Below are 16,578 nucleotides of genomic sequence, written 5' to 3'. Positions count from 1 at the left end.
CCAGTGCTTCTCTAAGTGCTGGTCCGAACCAGAGCCACTTGTAGCGCCACCTCAGGGAAACTTGAGGTCTGGTTTTAGTTGTACGTAGTGTTCAGCCGGTGTTGCCCTGAGAACGAGATATGTGCAGCTCCTATCGGGATGTTGGCGCATCGGGCGATCTTGCTGGACTTGTTTTACCATTGTCGAAATGTCTTGTAAACCGGGATTGTGAGACTGATCGGGTCTTCCTGGGAGAAGGAATATCCTTTGTTGACCATGAGAGCTTGTGATGGGCTAAGTTGGGACACCCCTGCAGGGTTTAAACTTTCGAGAGCCGTGCCCGCGGTTATGTGGCAGATGGCAATTTGTTAATGTCCGGTTGTAGAGAACTTGACACCAGATACAAATTAAAATGCATCAACCGTGTGTGTAGCCGTGATGGTCTCTTTTCGGCGGAGTCCGGGAAGTGAACACGGTTTTGGGTTATGTTTGACGTAAGTAGGAGTTCAGGATCACTTCTTGATCATTGCTAGCTTCACGACTGTTCCGTTTGCTCTCTCCTCGCTCTTATTTGCGTATGTTAGCCACCATATCATGCTTAGTCGCTGCTGCAACCTCACCACTTATCCATTCCTTACCCATTAAGCTTTGCTAGTCTTGATACCCATGGTAATGGGATTGCTGAGTCCTCGTGTCTCACAGATTACTACAACAACAGTTGCAGGTACAGGTTATGCGATGATCTTGACGCGAGAGTGATGCTTGCTTATTTTGGAGTTTCGTCTTCTGCTTCTTCTTTGATCAGGGGATAGGTTCCAGGTCGGCAGCCTGGGCTAGCAGGGTGGATGTCGTTTGAGTTTCTGTTTGTGTTTCATCCGTAGTCGGATGTTGCTCTTATGTATTGTGATGTTGTATTCGTGTGGCATTGTATGCCTTTTGTATGTATCCCCATCTATTATGTAATGTTGATGTAATGATATCCACCTTGCAAAAGCGTTTCAATATGCGGTTCTATCCTTGGTGGGACCTTCGAGTCTCTTTAGGATAGTATCGCATATTGGGCGTGACAGCCATGTAGGCAAGCAGGCAGTTGAGATGGCATGGTGGTGGAGCCTCCATGTAGGTCTGCATACTGCCACGCAGGCGCCTGCCCGACTGGTTGGGTCGGCGTCTGCACGTGAACGGTGATAGGAACTTAGCTGGTGCGGGCCTGGCAGTGGCCTTGCCGGGGCGCTTGGCGATGGTCTCTTGTCGCGGCGCGCTGGCTTCCCCGTCAAGGATCTTGCCGGGGGGCCCTGTGGGTTCCTTCAGTGAGGATGGTTGCCTTCCTATTCTCCTTTGATCTCGATTGCTCTTTGTCTTCACAAAGATTTGCATGCCACCATGGAGGTGCCTCCCGAACCTTGTTCCAACGTGACTGCTCAGCGTTGGTGGGCTCGAAGGTGGCTCGCTCGGTGGGTGAGGACGAGCTGCCCTGACAAGGGTCTTGCCGGGGTTGCTGAGGCCGCCCTCAGCAAGGGTCCTTGCCGGGGCAACTTGCATTGCCCGTGCGACCTTTGTGGCCTTGGTCCTTCGTTGTTTGCTTTGCTTGTCTATGTGGCTTTGGCTTTTCTCCGGCTTCCCTTCCCTGCCTTGCTCATGCGTGGTTGTGGCAGGTGGCTCTGACTGTCCGTGCACAAGTAAAGGGGTCAAAAGCTAGGCCCCTACTTTTGTACACCGACAGGAGCCCCCGGGCCTGGGTCACACATAAGCGCAGCATGTTTTTGGGCCAGGCCCAGAACGGTGCGCGGGCAGTGGAGGTGGATTTTACCGCAGCCACTGTTCTGCCCGCTGCGCTTCCCCACGACCCGCGTTGAACACGCGACGTGGGGGTCGTGCGCGTGCGTGATGTGGGAGCCATGCGTGGGATGGAAACCGCACGCATGCGTTGCGTCGCAGTTAATGGGAAAGGAGGCGGCCCGCATCTTCCCCATAAAAAAGGATAAGCGCGGGCGCGCTGCTCACTTTTCCCCTTTCCTGCGCCTCCCTCCATCTTGAAACCGCCGTCCCCTTTCTTCTTCCTCGAGCCCCCTGCTTCTGATCATCGCTGACGCGCTTCTGCCATCCCCTGCTCTCTGCGACCGCAATGGCGCCCAAAACCTCTAAAGGAAAGGGGGCAGCCAAGGATGCCGGCTCGGCGGAACCGTTGGAGAGTGAGCTCGTGGCGCGACGGGCGCAGTTCGCCCTCTTCCCCTTGACGGTCGACGTGCCCAAGCTCCGGGAGTACTTCAAGACCCTGTGGGGAGTGAAGACGGGGGGAAAGACGATGGGGCATCTGGCCACACATGTCTTCCCTGCCAGCGCGGGGCCCTCCCCAAATCGGTACCCTTTCTTCGTTGATTACTTCTCTTGCGGGCTCTGTCCCCCTTTCTCTGATTTCTTCAAGGACATGATGTACACCTTCGGATTCCACCTCCTGGATTTCACCCCAAATGTTGTGGCGTGTATGGCCCTTTTCGCACACCTTTGCGAGGGCTTCGTCGGGGTGCATCCCAACACGGCGCTCTTCCGCCACTATTTCTCCCCTCGGATCCAAAAGGGTAGCGCCATCACCGGCAGCGTCACTTGGATTCCACGGGCCAAAGAAGCATACCCGGACAGCGCCATGAAGGAGAGGTGGGAAGAGTGGCGGGGCCGGTGGTGCTATATCGAGGAGGAGAGACCGCCGACGTTCTGTGAAGTCCGTCAGGTGGCGCCAGTCCGGGGAAAGGACTGGGGCGACGTCGACGTCAACGATGAGAAACTCATGATCGCCACCACCAGGATCCTCAGGCTTACCCAGGCCGGGCTCACCCTCGAGATGATCGGCGCGGACTTCATCCACCGTCGGATTTCCCCTCTGCACGACAAGGGGAGGCCGGCCTGGCTATTTGTGAATGTTGCTGATATCATGCGGCTCCGCCCCGGCCTCGACCATAACCTGACAGTGCTGAGGCATGCTCATCTCTGCCAGCGAATCTTCTAGCTCGAGGTTAATGAAGAGGGCGAGGTGGAGCGGTCCGACAAGGTAGCAAGGGCTGCCACGAAGGCCGGGCAAGGTTGGCAAGGAGCCCGTCTTCAAGTTGCCGACGGGGGTGGTCCCGCTCAGCAACAACTCTCGTCGGTCGGATATCATCGCCATGATGCCACTCTTTAATGCGCATGGCCTCGACCCGAGGTGGGTCGAGCCTGACGAGCTCAGGGTGCAGGAGTTCTTCGACACCTTGCACGAGGCATATGTCATCGACGAGCCGCGACTTGTTCAAGACACTTATCAGGTGGAGTTGGACTATATCGCCCGCAGGTTGCGGGAGGCAAGGCTTGCCGATGAGTCGGCAATGCTTGCTGTGGAGGCCGGCAGCGCCGGTGGCACGATGGACAGTGCTGTGGCGGAAGCGGAGGAGGAGGAGCTCTCCCGATGGGCGGCGGCCGCTGGGGAGGCCAGTGGCGCTGGCGCCGGGGCCCCCCTTGTCGAGAACGTCGTCGATGGGGCTTCGAAGGAAGAGGAGGAGATTACAGCATCCGTCCCTCCGGCCATCGGGAGGGGGCGAGTTCTGCGGCGGGCTGCTTCCGACGAGTCGGTTCGCCCTGGCCGGGCTGCGCAGCTGCGGCTGGTGCAGGGAGCGGTGACGCGTCAAACGAGGGCCGCGGTGACAAAGAAAATGGTGGAGGACGAGGCAGCGAGGAGGAAGACACTTGCTTCCTCGTCGTCCGGGCGTGCCCAGACGCCACCGCCCTCCCCGTTGCCGGTAGATGTTGGCGTGGGGATTGCCTTCGACTTCGGGCCCCTCAGCCCGGATAGATACTCTGGGTCACCCAGCCCGGCGAGGAAAAGGAAGGCACCGAAGGAGGAGGAGGAGGAGGAAGCAGATGACAAGTAAGCCTCTGCTTTCCTCCCTCATTCCTCGCACATCCCCCGATGGTGTCACTCACTTGCCTTCATTTTGCAGGGATGTGGAGACGCTGGCCCAGAGGATGAAGAGGGCCCGGATGTCGGCGAGTAGCCAGCCCCCGGCAGGCACCTCTAGCGCGCCACTGGTGGTGTTGAGCAGCCCGGACAGCAGCCCCCGGCCCAGCCCCCAGCGTGAGTCCATCATCCGCCTTCCATCAGCGCGTGTTATGCATGACGCTTCAGTGCTAACCATGCCATGGATGCAGGAGGGGAGCTGCAGCAAGGGGAGCCATGAAGGCTTCTCCTATCGTGCCTCCTCTGTCAACCACACCGCCCCGAGGGGCGTCTCCGGCAAGGGCACCAAGCCCCGAGGCCATGCACATGGAGGAGGAAGAGGAGAACGCAGGCGCTGGTGGCCTTCCTTTGGCGCCGGATCTTGGCGGAGAGAGGGCTTCCGCCTCGCAGCCTGGCACAGGTAGGCTACCTGTCTTTTTTCTTTGTTTACATTCTTCTTTTCCTTTCTTTCTCACCGGCTTTCTATCTTGGCTCCATCCCGTATCTTTCTCGGTGTCCAGGCCCTCCTTCACAGGACGTCGACACTACCATCGAGGACGTCGCCACGGAGGCTGCGGCGGAGGCAGAGAAGATTGCTGCCGAGGAGAGCGTCAGGGGCGCCGCCGAAGATGCCACCAAGGGGCCTACTGAAGGCTCCGACAAGGAGCGCGCCGAGGAGCCCGGCAAGGGGCCCGCCGAGGGGACCGGCAAGGCCACTACCAAGGAAGCGGTGGTCGATGACCAGCCCTCCTCCTCCGCTGCCTCTGGCTCCGGCAAGTACCTGAAGGTGAGCGAGAACCTCTTCGTCCACCTTCCAGGTGCATCAAGCTCCAGAGCCCCCATCGAGGGGGAATTGCTCGACAACGAGGTGCTCGCCGCCGCCGGTTTTGACATTGTTGATGAGCCGAGCGTCGACGGCGATGGCTCCCAGGAGGAGCGGCTGCTCCGGGCCATGGGCACCAACTTCCGAAGACTCTAGGCTCTCCACCGCGCTCGCCTGGACAAGGCCAAGTCCAAGGCGGCAGTGGTCGAGAAAGTGGAGGCTGATTTTGAGGAGCGCGTCGCCGAGGCACAAGGTTGGTGGCGCCAGGCCCAGGACGAGCTGAAGGCCACTCAGGGCGAGCTAGCCAGGCACGACCTGGAGCTCACCATGAGGCTGGCCGACATCGAGAAGGCCCAGGTAACGGCGAAGAAACTGGCCGACGAGGCCGCGGCCGCCCGGTCCCAGCATGAGGCCGTCCTGAGGTCCCAGGAGAAGGACCTTGCCGCGCGCGAGGAGAAACTTGCCGCCACTCCCTGCGACAAAGACGAAGAAGTGGACAAGATCGTCCTGCAGCGGACCCAAGAGCTAGAGCGGAGGCATCAGGAAGCACTCAACGCCTTGGCCCAGGCTCACGCCGGCAAGGTGAAGGAGCTGGAGGATCAAACTCTGAAGCTGTCCCAAGAAAAGGACACGCTCAACGGTGCCCTGACAGAAGTGCAGGGCGAGATCAGTGGCAAGTTTGGAGAGCTCTCCGAGGCCAATGCCTCCATTAAATATCTCAAGCGGAAGCTGGGAGAGCTCGAGGAGGTGCTGTCGGGGGCCTTGACCCGGGAGGGACTCCTGACAAGGGAGCTGGAGACGGAGAAGCAGCTGCTGAGGAACGAGACCGCCAACCTTGAGGATCACAAGGCGGGCGAGAAACGCTGGCTTGAGTGCCTTGCCACCGTCGCAAACTCGGCCGCCGACCAGCTGGCCATCATGGGGGTGTCGGGCATGGAGTACGCCCCGGAAGTGTACCTGAGCCCCAACGCCAGCCTGACCATATACTTTGAGAGGGTCGTTGGCGCCTTGAAGCGGCTCCACTCCAACCGGGCGGCCTCCCTTGCCGAAGAATCCCGAATTCTTTGCCAGGGGGCCATCACCAGGGTGCTCGTCAAGATAGCGCATTGGCATCCTGACCTCGACTTTGAAGTGGTGCTGAAGAGCTTGCTGGAGGATGCTGACATCGCAGCGCTCAACGAGCGTATCCAGCCCATCCTCAGCCGCATCAACAAAATCAAGAGGTTGGAGGGCCAGCGCCGGGACTGAGCACCTTGTTTCTTATCGCCGCTGTAGGTTGATGACCAAGACGAATGCTATCTTTAGTTAGAACCGCGGCGGCAATTTATGTAATATGACTCTGCAGTACCCGTGAGACTATGCATGTTATTTTCCTGTTAGATTTTCCTTTGTATGTATGCCCCACGTCGACAGGGTAAGCTTGCCGGCGCGTAAACCCGGGGCGGCGCCTTGACGACGGATCCTCACTGGCCTGCCGGGTATGCTTGCTGCCGGCGAAGCACCTTACCGCCCCTAGCACGGCCGCTCGATCTGTCGAGCTTGACTCGAGTCAGAGACAAGAATGTAGCTGGTGGCGGAAGGCTACCCTGCCGCTCTCGACGTTACCGCTCGAACTGTTGAGCGGGCTTGAAACAGAACAAGGGCGTTGCCAATGGCAGGAGGGCCCCTTCGCGTACAGGTTTCTCATACATAGGCAGAACCATCGAGGACACCAACCTTATATTTAAGGATAAAAACTTTAAAGTTTGGCATGACTTAGCTCTTTCGCTGCCGCCTCGGCATCCTTCGCGTCAACGGGCAGCGCCGCCCTTTGGATCGCTTTCTCCGCAGATGCCGTGGCGATGATGAACTACTAGGCCTACCCCTAGGCCAGATTCTCACAATTTTGCGCCCCCTACCTGGCGCGCCAAAGATGTCGGTGGAAAACGACACCTATGGGATCACTGGAATCCCTTCTACGGTTGCAGGGCGCGGAATCGTGAGAAGAGCGGGACTAGAGGATGGCACAAAGGGGATTTACCCAGGTTCGGGCCACAAAGGTGCGTAAAACCCTACGATCCTGCTTTGGTGGTTGTATTAGGGTTCTTGAGCTCTTGAACTAGCTCCGGGTGCTGCGAGGTTCAAAAGAGTCGAATCCCCTCTCAGTATGCCATGGGCCTCCTTTTATAGGCGAAAGGGGCTGCCACAGTGGCACACAGGAGGTGGAAAGTGCCACAGCGTTGTGAGGTTATCGCTAGTATTACAGGACAAGACGCATTAAATGCGGGCTTAGGTGTCCTTCACTTTATTGGGGAACAGGGGCGAGGCCTGTCCCGTCCGTCGCCGCCTCTCCTGGCTTCGACACGCGCCCCAGCCATCGACGCATGCAGCGCCATGTAGGCAGGCAGGCAGTTGAGGTGGCGTGGTGGTGGAGCCTCCACGTAGGTCTGCATGCTGCCACGCAGGCGCCTGCCCGACTGGTTGGGTCGGTGGCTGCACGCGAACGGCGGTAGGAACTTGGCTGGTGCGGGCCTTGTAGTGGCCTTGCCGGGGCGCTTGGCGATGGTCTTGCCGGGTGGCCCGGCAAGGGTCTTGCCGCGGTGCGCTGGCTTCCCCGGCAAGGATCTTGCCGGGAGGCCCTGTGGGTTCCTACGGTGAGGATGGTTGCCTTCCTATCCTCCTTTGATCTCGATTGCTCTTTGTCTTCACAAAGATCTGCATGCCACCGCGGAGGTAACTCCCGAACCTGTCCCAACGTGACTGCTCAGTGTTGGTGGGCTCGAAGGTGGCTCGCTCGGCGGGTGAGGACGAGCTGCCCCGGCAAGGGTCTTGCCGGGGCTGCTGAGGCCTCCCTCGGCAAGGGTCCTTGCCGGGGCAACCTGCATTGCCCGTGCGACCTTTGTGGCCTTGGTCCTTTGTTGTTTGCTTTGCTTGTCTCTGTGGCTTTGGCTTTTCTCCGGCTTCCCTTCCCTGCCTTGCTCTAACTGTCCGTGCACAAGTAAAGGGGTCAAAAGCTAGGCCCCTACTTTTGTACACCGACACCAAGGGTCCAAGGAAGCCACGGTCGGAATGCACGTCGGAGGAGCTCGCCAAGATGGACACGGAATCGACGAAGGAGGAACCAAAGGGCGATCGTCAAGGGCAAGACCGTCGCAACCAAGTTCGCCACCGAGCACGATGCGATGGAGGCCGCGCGGTGCAAGGCCGAGGTCGACGAGAAGGAGGCCATCATAAACAAAGCGCACGCCCTCATAATGCTTGGCCTTTGCCGTCCGGCGGGTTTCTCTTGTGCGGCCGTAGGCCCGGCGAGCACAGGCTCGTTGGTCGCCAGGCCTCAGCATGGCTCGTCGCCGACGTCGCGGACCACGCTTATGTCGCCTGGCTTTCCCCCGCCAAGGCACGATGGCCAGACCCGTTTTTCGGGGTCGCCGGACATTAGCGTGATCGCGCCGTCCACCCCGCGCCCCTCGGCCATCATTGACCTCAACGTCACGCCGGGGTCCAGCAGCGGCGGCCGGCCGGCCGTCGAGATGCAAAGAAAGCAAGCACGACCACCATTTACGGGCACCATGACATCGCCCCGCGTCCTGTTCGACGAAATGGCAACACCAATGCCAACGGTCGACGACCCCTTCTACAACCAGTTGATGGAGCATGTGATCTACGAGGGTGGGCATGGCGGTGCCTACTATCCCGATGAGACCCAAAGTCAGGATGGCCGCGCCCAGTACGTTGCGGATGAAGAGGCCCACGACCATGCTGACTACGACCATGTTGACTCGTGGCATGAAGACGATGACATCCATTGCAAAGGTGATGGTGATTAAGAAGATGGCATTGATATTGATATTGGGGGTGAGCCATTGTTCATCGACGAGATCACCCAAAAAGGGAAGCACAAAAGAGGAATAAGAGCATTCGCACGGGTTCATATTCATAAGACGAGGACAAGTTGATTTGCCAATGTTGGATGGAGATTAGCCAAGATCAGATGACCGGTGCGCAACAAAAGGGCCTTGTTTTTTGGACGAGAGTCCACAAAACATTCCATGAAAGGAAGCTGTTTGAGCCCTACCAAATTCGAGTAACCGTGGCATCACCTCGATTCAAAAGAGATGGTTGTTCATCCAACAAGAGTGCAAAGTACCACACTTGAGAGCATTGAAGCACGGCCCGTGAGTGGTCTCGGCATTTGGGACTTGGTATGCTCTCCTCATCCTAGTTCTTTTGTTGCTACGGCCATGAGGCTTCGGCCTTATATATGTTTGCATGTTCAATTGTTGTTGATCATGTGGTGTAGGCATTTCAATCTTTGGAAGCATTCAAGGCCCGGCACAATGACAAGCCATTCACTCTTACGCATTGTTGGACGCTCATCATAATTGCCCAAAGTTCAAAGATCAATACCGTGAACTTCAAAGGAAGAGAGGCAAGAAGGCGGCTGCGTTTGCCGGAGGTGGAGATGGTGAGGCGTTGAAGAGGCCGAGGGGCAAGACCAACTACAAGGTGGACTACATATGTGATGCGTCATCCATGGCCTTGCATGAGACTTTGCACGACATGATGTCTCAAAAGGATGTGAGGGACGAGAAAAAGCGACAAAGCAAGGACGAGCAAATGAAGCAATACCTAGAGCTTCAAAGGAAGAAGTTTGAGATGGAGGAGGCGGCCAAGAAGAGGAAGATCGACATGGAGGAGGCGTCCCGGCAAAGGCAGCTCGACATCGAGGCCGCCAACGTCACGGCCAGGCAGAGGCAACTCGACATCAAGGCCACCGACGCCGCAACCAAAGCAAATGAGGTGGCCCTAGCGATCATGAGCGTGGACTTGAGCAAGATGAGCGAGAAGATGAGGAGCTGGTTCGAGGCCAGGCAGAAGGAGATGTTCGACGCTGACGGCTTGAACTAGGTCGTCTGTTCGGCCATGGCCGTTCTTTTGGAGGCTGGCATGGGTGTCGGCCGCTGGCTGTGTGCCGGTGAGAAACCTATTCATTTTGAGGGCTGGCTGTGTTACCAGCCGCTAGCTTTGTTGCCAGCGATAAAACTATTCATTTTGAAGGCTGGCTCTGTTGCTGGCCCCTGACTGTGTTGCCGACGAGGACTGGGGCCGCTGGCTGCGTTGCCGCGAGGACGTGTATGGTTGTGTTGCCGGCGTGAACCGGGGCTGCTGGCCTGAACTTGGTCGTGCTTTCACATATTGGCCTTTGAAAAACGATGAGGACAGGATGGGGCCGAAGGATGCGTCCGCGCGTTGAGCGCACGGCCGCCACATCCCAAAACAGGCCCGAACACGACCCCATTGCCCTACGCAAACAGACAGAATCCGGGCAAAACAAATGTTTATTTGGGATCGTGCGCTGGAGTTGGCCTAAAAACTGACATGTACCTGAGAAATTTACAGGCCGGCGTTGGGATGCCACTTGCGGTAGAGAGAACAAGAGAACAGTGGAGAGATAGATCGAGTCACATAGTCCACGCGTCAACGTCACATCTACGTGTGCATCACTGGTCAACTCAACAGCTTGGACTGAAGACAAACGCGAGCATTTCAGTACTCCTACGTACACTTTCTTCGACCTGGAAAAAGGGTAAACGTCAAAGAAAAGAAAAGGAAACTTCAACACTGCACGATCACGCATCACCGTCCCCTCCCCAGATCCCTTTACCAAATTGAGCCTCCTTCTGTACCCCCCGCCGCGGCACCGCGCGCACTCACACAGATCCATGCGCGCACCGCCGCCGCCGCAGTCGCCGTCGCCCAGCGCGTCACACGCGGCCATGGCGTGCGTGGTGACGTCGGAGGTCGCCGCGGTGCTCGCCATCATGCGCCGGAACGTCCGCTGGGCAGCCGGCGGCGACGACGACCCCCTCGATCACCCCCTCGTCGCGGGCCTCAAGTCCCTCCGCCGCGCGGCCGCGGCGTGGGGCACGCGCCGGTGGCGGGACGTCGAGCCGCTCCTCTACCTCGGCCCCTTCCTCGACGTCGTCCGCTCCGACGAGGCCGGCGCGCCCGCCACGGGCGCCGCGCTCTCGTCCCTCCACAAGATGCTCTCCCTCGACCTCGTCGGCCCCGACGCGCCGAACGCTGTCGAGGCCATGTCCGCCGTCGTGGAGGCCGTCGCGGGGTGCCGCTTCGAGGTCACCGACGCGGCGTCGGAGGAGGCCGTCCTGGCCAGGGCGCTGCAGGTGCTGCTCGCCTGCGTGCGCGGCCGCGCCGCGCCGGCGCTCTCCAACCGCCACGTCTGCGACATCGTCAACACCTGCTTCCGCGTCGTGCAGCAGGCCGGTGCCAAGGGGGAGCTGCTGCAGCGCGTGTCCCGGCAGACCATGCAGGAGGTGGTCCGGTGTGTCTTCGCCCGCCTGCCCGACATTGATCCCACCGCGGTTGCAGACCACAAGGTGTGATCACCTCTATCTAACCATCCGAGTTTTGTGTTGCTATTTGCATACTTGCACACTGGGAACACCGACATTGTTGAGTCATCTATTTTAGAACGGAGGGAGTATAATTTAACTCGCGATGCTCATATAGGATAGTGTGAATGAATGAATGTATAAGTCTTAGTAGTACCAAAAAGAATGAACGTGTACACCTAATCTGACGTTGTAATTTGAGTTCAGTTTTCCATTCCTTGTCAGTTAAAAATATCGAGTTCAGCTTTTACAGGCCTTTAGTCAATGTCGAGTATTTTACAAGTTATTTTAGAAAGAAACATTTTAGCACTAACAACTAAGAGTATTCATATGTCCCAGTAGAAACCAATTAGAAAGTTAAAATGCATTACACTCATGATAGCAGTTTTTATGCAGATTGCTGGTAGCAAGAACGAAGCTTCAAGTGCTAGCGAAATGGGGAACGGGAGCGATTCTGTGTGCTTGAGTAGCTCACAGGATGAGGTTGGATGTGAATTTGGTGTTGTGCAAGACAAGGCCATGATGGAGCTGTTTGGGGTTCCTTGCATGGTAGAAATATTGCAATTTTTGTGCTCTCTGTTGAACATAGCAGAAGACAGTCAGGTCGACCCAAATATGAATCCAATTGACTTTGACGAGGATATACCACTCTTTGCTCTGGGGTTGATCAATTCTGCTATTGAGCTGTCAGCTTCGTCCATACAGAGACACCCAAAACTACTGGCTTTTGTACAAGATGAACTGTTCTGCAATCTAATGCAGTTTGGCTTGTCAGATAGCCCCTTGATTCTGTCGACCGTATGCAGTGTTATTTTTACACTCTTCTACCATTTACGTCGGGAACTGAAGCTGCAAATTGAGGCTTTCTTTGCGTGTGTGATCCTTAGGCTAACCCAGAGTAGATATGGAGCTAGTTACCAGCAGCAGGAAGTTGCCCTGGAGACTCTAGTGGATTTTTGCCAGCAGAAAGATTTTATGGTCGAGATGTATACAAATATGGATTGTGATTTACAGTGCTCTAATGTTCTTGAAGACCTGGTTAATGTTCTGTCCAAAAGTGCATTCCCTGAGGAGAGTACCTTGTCAACATTAAATTTGCTTGCTTTGGATGGTTTGCTTGCTGTCATTCAGGCAATAGCAGAGAGGATTGGTAATTTACCTCAGCACTGCCAGCAGCCAGTGCAAGAATTAAGTGAATATTTTTCCTTTTGGCAGTTAAAGTGTGAGAACATTGATGATCCTGATCAATGGGTTAGATTTGTTAACCAGCAGAAAAGCATCAAGAGAAAGCTAATGGTTGGCGTTGAACATTTTAATAGCGATAAAAGGAAGGGCTTTGAGTACCTGCAAGCTGCTCATCTCTTGCCTGAAAAACTTGATCCACAAAGTGTTGCCCTGTTTTTCCGCTACTCGCCTGGATTAGACAAGAATCTTCTCGGGGACTATCTGGGGAATCATGACGAGTTCTCCATTCAGGTCCTTCATGAATTTTCTAGAACCTTCGACTTCAAGGAGTTGAACTTGGATGCTGCCTTAAGGCTCTTCTTGGAAACCTTTCGGCTGCCTGGTGAATCACAGAAGATACAAAGGATTCTTGAGGCCTTTTCTGATAGGTACTATGAAGAGTCACCAGACTTGTTCGTTAACCGGGATGCTGCTCTGGTGCTGTCGTACTCAGTAATCTTGCTCAACACGGACCAACACAATGTACGGGTTAAGAATAAGATGTCAGAAGAAGATTTTATTAGGAACAATCGCCGTATCAATGGTGGGAATGATCTTCCAAGGGGATTTTTATCTGAGCTATATTATTCTATTTGTCGAAATGAAATCAAAACCATTCCCGAGCAAGGAGTTGGATGCTCAGAGATGTCTTTCAGCCGCTGGGCTGATCTGATGTTTAAGTCAAAGAGGGCATCAGCTTACATTGCTTGTCACTCCTATCCTTTTCTTGATCATGACATGTTTCTTATCATGGCCAGGCCAACAGTTGCTGCTATCTCAGTGATCTTTGATAATGTTGAGCAAGAAGAGATTCTTACAAGATGCATTGATGGGTTTCTGTCAGTGGCAAAGCTGGCTGCATTCTATCATCTTAATGATGTGCTGAATGATCTTGTTGTGGCACTTGGTAAGTTCACCATTTTGTCGATCGCCTTTGATGATCCTGCAACAGCTTTTGGTGAGGATGCCAAGGCTAGAATGGCAACAGAGGCCCTTTTCACTATAGCAGCAACTCATGGTGATCACATAAACAGAGGATGGAGGACCATTGTAGATTGCATTTTAAGATTCCATAAGATAGGTCTCCTTCCTTCTTGTCTCACCAACGGTACAGCTGGTGATCAGGAGTCCTTCTCTGCTTCGTTGCCTAGCAAGGTTTCCTCCTCATCTCCCGCTGCCCCTCAAGTTGAGCCAATCAGGATTCCTAAGAAAACATATGGGCTGATGGGGAGGTTCACCCAGCTACTGTATTTAGATGCTGAAGAGCAAAGGTTCCAGCCAACAGAGGAGCAACTTGCTGCTCAGAGGAATGCTTCAGAGACCATCAAGAAGTGCCAAATAGGTACCATCTTCACCGAGAGCAAATTCTTACAAGCTGACTCGCTCTTGAATCTGGCAAGAGCCCTCATTCAAGCAGCAGGCCGACCTCAGAAGATCACCAGCTCAATAGATGTTGAAAGCAATGCAGTCATCTGCTTAGAGCTTATTGTTGCCGTCACATTAAACAACAGAGACAGGATTGTTCTCTTATGGCGTGATGTTTATGAGCACATAACTCATATTGTTCAGTCCACAGTAATGCCCTGTAATCTGGTGGAGAAAGCTGTTTTTGGCCTCCTGGACATCTGCCAGCGTTTGCTTCCTTATAAGGAGAACCTCGTGGATGATCTACTGAGGTCGCTTCAGTTAATCTTGAAACTTGATGCTCGTGTGGCTGATGCGTATTGCGAGAGCATCACCCAGAAGGTTGCATGCCTTGTCAAGGATAACGCAACACATATCAAGTCTCAGATGGGTTGGCAAACTATCATTTCCTTGCTGTGTGTCACTGCTCATCATCCTGATGCTTCTGACGCTGGTTTTGAAGCCCTGGTTTACATCATGTTTGAGGGGGCACATCTCTCACCTGCCAACTTCGTCCTTTCGGTGGAGGCCTCGAGACAGTTTGCACAGTCTCGGCTCGGGTCTGCTGAAAGATCTATCCATGCTTTGAACCTAATGGCTGAATCAGTGAATTGCCTTGCACGCTGGTCACATGAGGTTAAGGAAGCTGGTGGAGAGGCCGAAAGGATGTTGGAAGGAATCACTGAGATGTGGCTGCGGCTAGCCCAGGCCCTGCGGAAGGTGTGCACAGATCAGCGAGAACAAGTGAGGGATCATGCTCTGGTATTGTTGCACAGATGCTTAGTAGTTGATGGGATATCAGTTCCATCTTCGGCGTGGTTGATGTCATTCGACATTGTCTTCCAGTTGCTCGATGAATTGCTAGAGATTGCTCAGAATTTCTCGCCAAGGGATTATAGAAGCATGGAGGCGTCTCTCTTGCATGCTGTAACACTGTTATCCAAACTATCCTTGCAGTCACTCAATGATCTTTCGGCACATAGCGGTTTCAGTAAGCTGTGGGTGGAGGTACTGGACATGGTAGAGAAGCTCATGAAAGTCAAAGTAAGAGGGAGCAGCAGGACCGAGAAGTTACAAGAGGCTGCCACAGAGCTACTCAAGAACATTCTGCTGGCGATGAAAGCGAGCGGGATCTTATCGAGGACGAGAGCCGGCGGGGAGAGCAGTTTGTGGGAAGCAACATGGCTTCAGGTTAACAAGATCGCGCCTTCACTTCAGTCAGTAGTTTTCCCTGGTTATGATGATGCAGTACAAGGTTCACAAAGCAAGTTGGATATTCCAGCGGTTTCTGAGGGGAGGTTGGTCCCAGTTTAGATGAACAAACTGTACTTCTGGATATAATACGTAATTGTAGGTTATAGTTAGAAGCAGATGATTTCAGATGTACTGTACTAGTATACTTTTTGTGATAAATAACTTGGATTTCATATACTAGTCAGATTCATGGTCAAGTTTGAGTAAAATGTGAGGGGGCACTTGCAAACCAGAAGGAACGAAACTGATACATCAATTTCATTTCATGCCATAAATGTTGAACTAGTATTACGTAGTACTTGATCTCGAGCAGCTAACTAGAAAGCTGACTGAACGACTCTGTTAGGTAGCTAGGACGAACTAGTAGTGGTACTACTTGATCTGCTTCAACAGTTCTACTAGCAGCAAAAATGCACGAGAAATCGCATACTTGCTGCTCGATCTTCACTTCACTTCACTCCAAGGAAATCCGGGAGAAGGGCTGCCCGAGGCTCGGCGTCCCGATGCGGCGGCGCACCCTGGCCATGGCCATCGCCACCGCCACGGAGCGGTCTGGCCCCGCCGGCGGAGGGAAGAAGCCGGTGTGCCGCTTGCACGCCAGGGCCCGGCGCTTGTGCCGGTACGCGCGGTCGAGGACGCCCCGGCCGTGGGAGTGAGGCGCGGTCTCCCCGTCCGCGTCGCCGTCGGCGTCCCCGGCCTGGTCGACGCTAGAGCTCCCCGCGCGCTTCCTCTTGGCGCCGGGCGCGGTGGCGACGGAGTAGCTGCCCTGGTCGACGTAATGCGCGGCCGAGAAGGGGGCGGCCGGGGCCGGAGCGGCGGCGGCGTCGTCGACGTCCATGTCGACGTCGAGCTGGAGCACCTTCAAGAAGATGTCGAGGTCGGCGCCGGGGCCGGCTAGGCGCTCGAGCGCGTCGACGGCGTCGGTGAGGCGGTCGACCTCGGCGCTGCAGACGAAGAGGGACTTGAGGCCGGCGAGGAACTTCTTGGCCGAGCCGACGACGGCGGAGGGGTCGGTGGTGGCGTCGAGCACCTGCTGCCCCCGCAGCGCCTCCTTCCGCAGCAGCTGCAGCCAGCGGTGGAGGGAGCTGCCCCGCACCGCGGCCCGGGCCTCGGCGGCGTCCGCCACCCCGCGCACCATCGCCACCAGCTGCCGCAGCCGGCGCCGGCGCTGGCTCACCCGCGAGTTGCCGCCCCAGTTGGACTTGAGGTAGCCGATGAACTCGCCCATGAGGGGCGACTCGAGGATCTTCATCGCGGCTCCTGTCCTCCCCTCGCGCGAACCCCGAGCAGGATCAGCCACCGCCGGCGAGGACTGAGGACGAGGAGGCGGGCTTGTGTGCCGAGGAGTTGGAGCCTGGAGGTGGTAGCAGCGGCAGCAGCGGCAGAGAGTGGCATTGGACGACGGACTGGCGCGGGTTGCCGGGTTTGGTTGGGTTGGCTGCTCCTCGGAGACCGTGCGTTGTGTGAGCAGCGTGTCCATGCCCCAAAAGATTTTGCCCGAGTTAACTTGCCGTGATCACGGGCGCGCCTGCCACGCG

The 16,578-nt window shown here is 55.8% G+C and overlaps 2 protein-coding genes across 2 annotated transcripts; one reads left to right on the top strand and one right to left on the bottom strand.

The window, feature by feature from the left end:
* The first annotated feature begins 10,403 nt into the window (after positions 1–10,403).
* On the top strand, positions 10,404–15,213 carry LOC119274971 (ARF guanine-nucleotide exchange factor GNOM-like). The gene is made up of 2 exons (XM_037555739.1): positions 10,404–11,143; positions 11,555–15,213. Exons 1-2 carry the CDS (start codon positions 10,469–10,471, stop codon positions 15,098–15,100), a joined length of 4,221 nt encoding a protein of 1,406 aa, XP_037411636.1. The 5' UTR covers positions 10,404–10,468; the 3' UTR covers positions 15,101–15,213.
* Positions 15,214–15,276: 63 nt separating this feature from the next.
* Positions 15,277–16,486, bottom strand: LOC119274972. Its single transcript, XM_037555740.1, has one exon. The coding sequence runs from the start codon at positions 16,290–16,292 to the stop codon at positions 15,495–15,497; it is 798 nt and encodes a 265-aa protein (XP_037411637.1). The 5' UTR covers positions 16,293–16,486; the 3' UTR covers positions 15,277–15,494.
* Between the last annotated feature and the right edge of the window lie 92 nt (positions 16,487–16,578).

Source organism: Triticum dicoccoides, chromosome 3B (genome assembly GCF_002162155.2).
Source record: "Triticum dicoccoides isolate Atlit2015 ecotype Zavitan chromosome 3B, WEW_v2.0, whole genome shotgun sequence".
Taxonomy (NCBI): domain Eukaryota; kingdom Viridiplantae; phylum Streptophyta; class Magnoliopsida; order Poales; family Poaceae; genus Triticum; species Triticum dicoccoides.
This window is presented reverse-complemented; position numbering and strand designations above follow the sequence as displayed.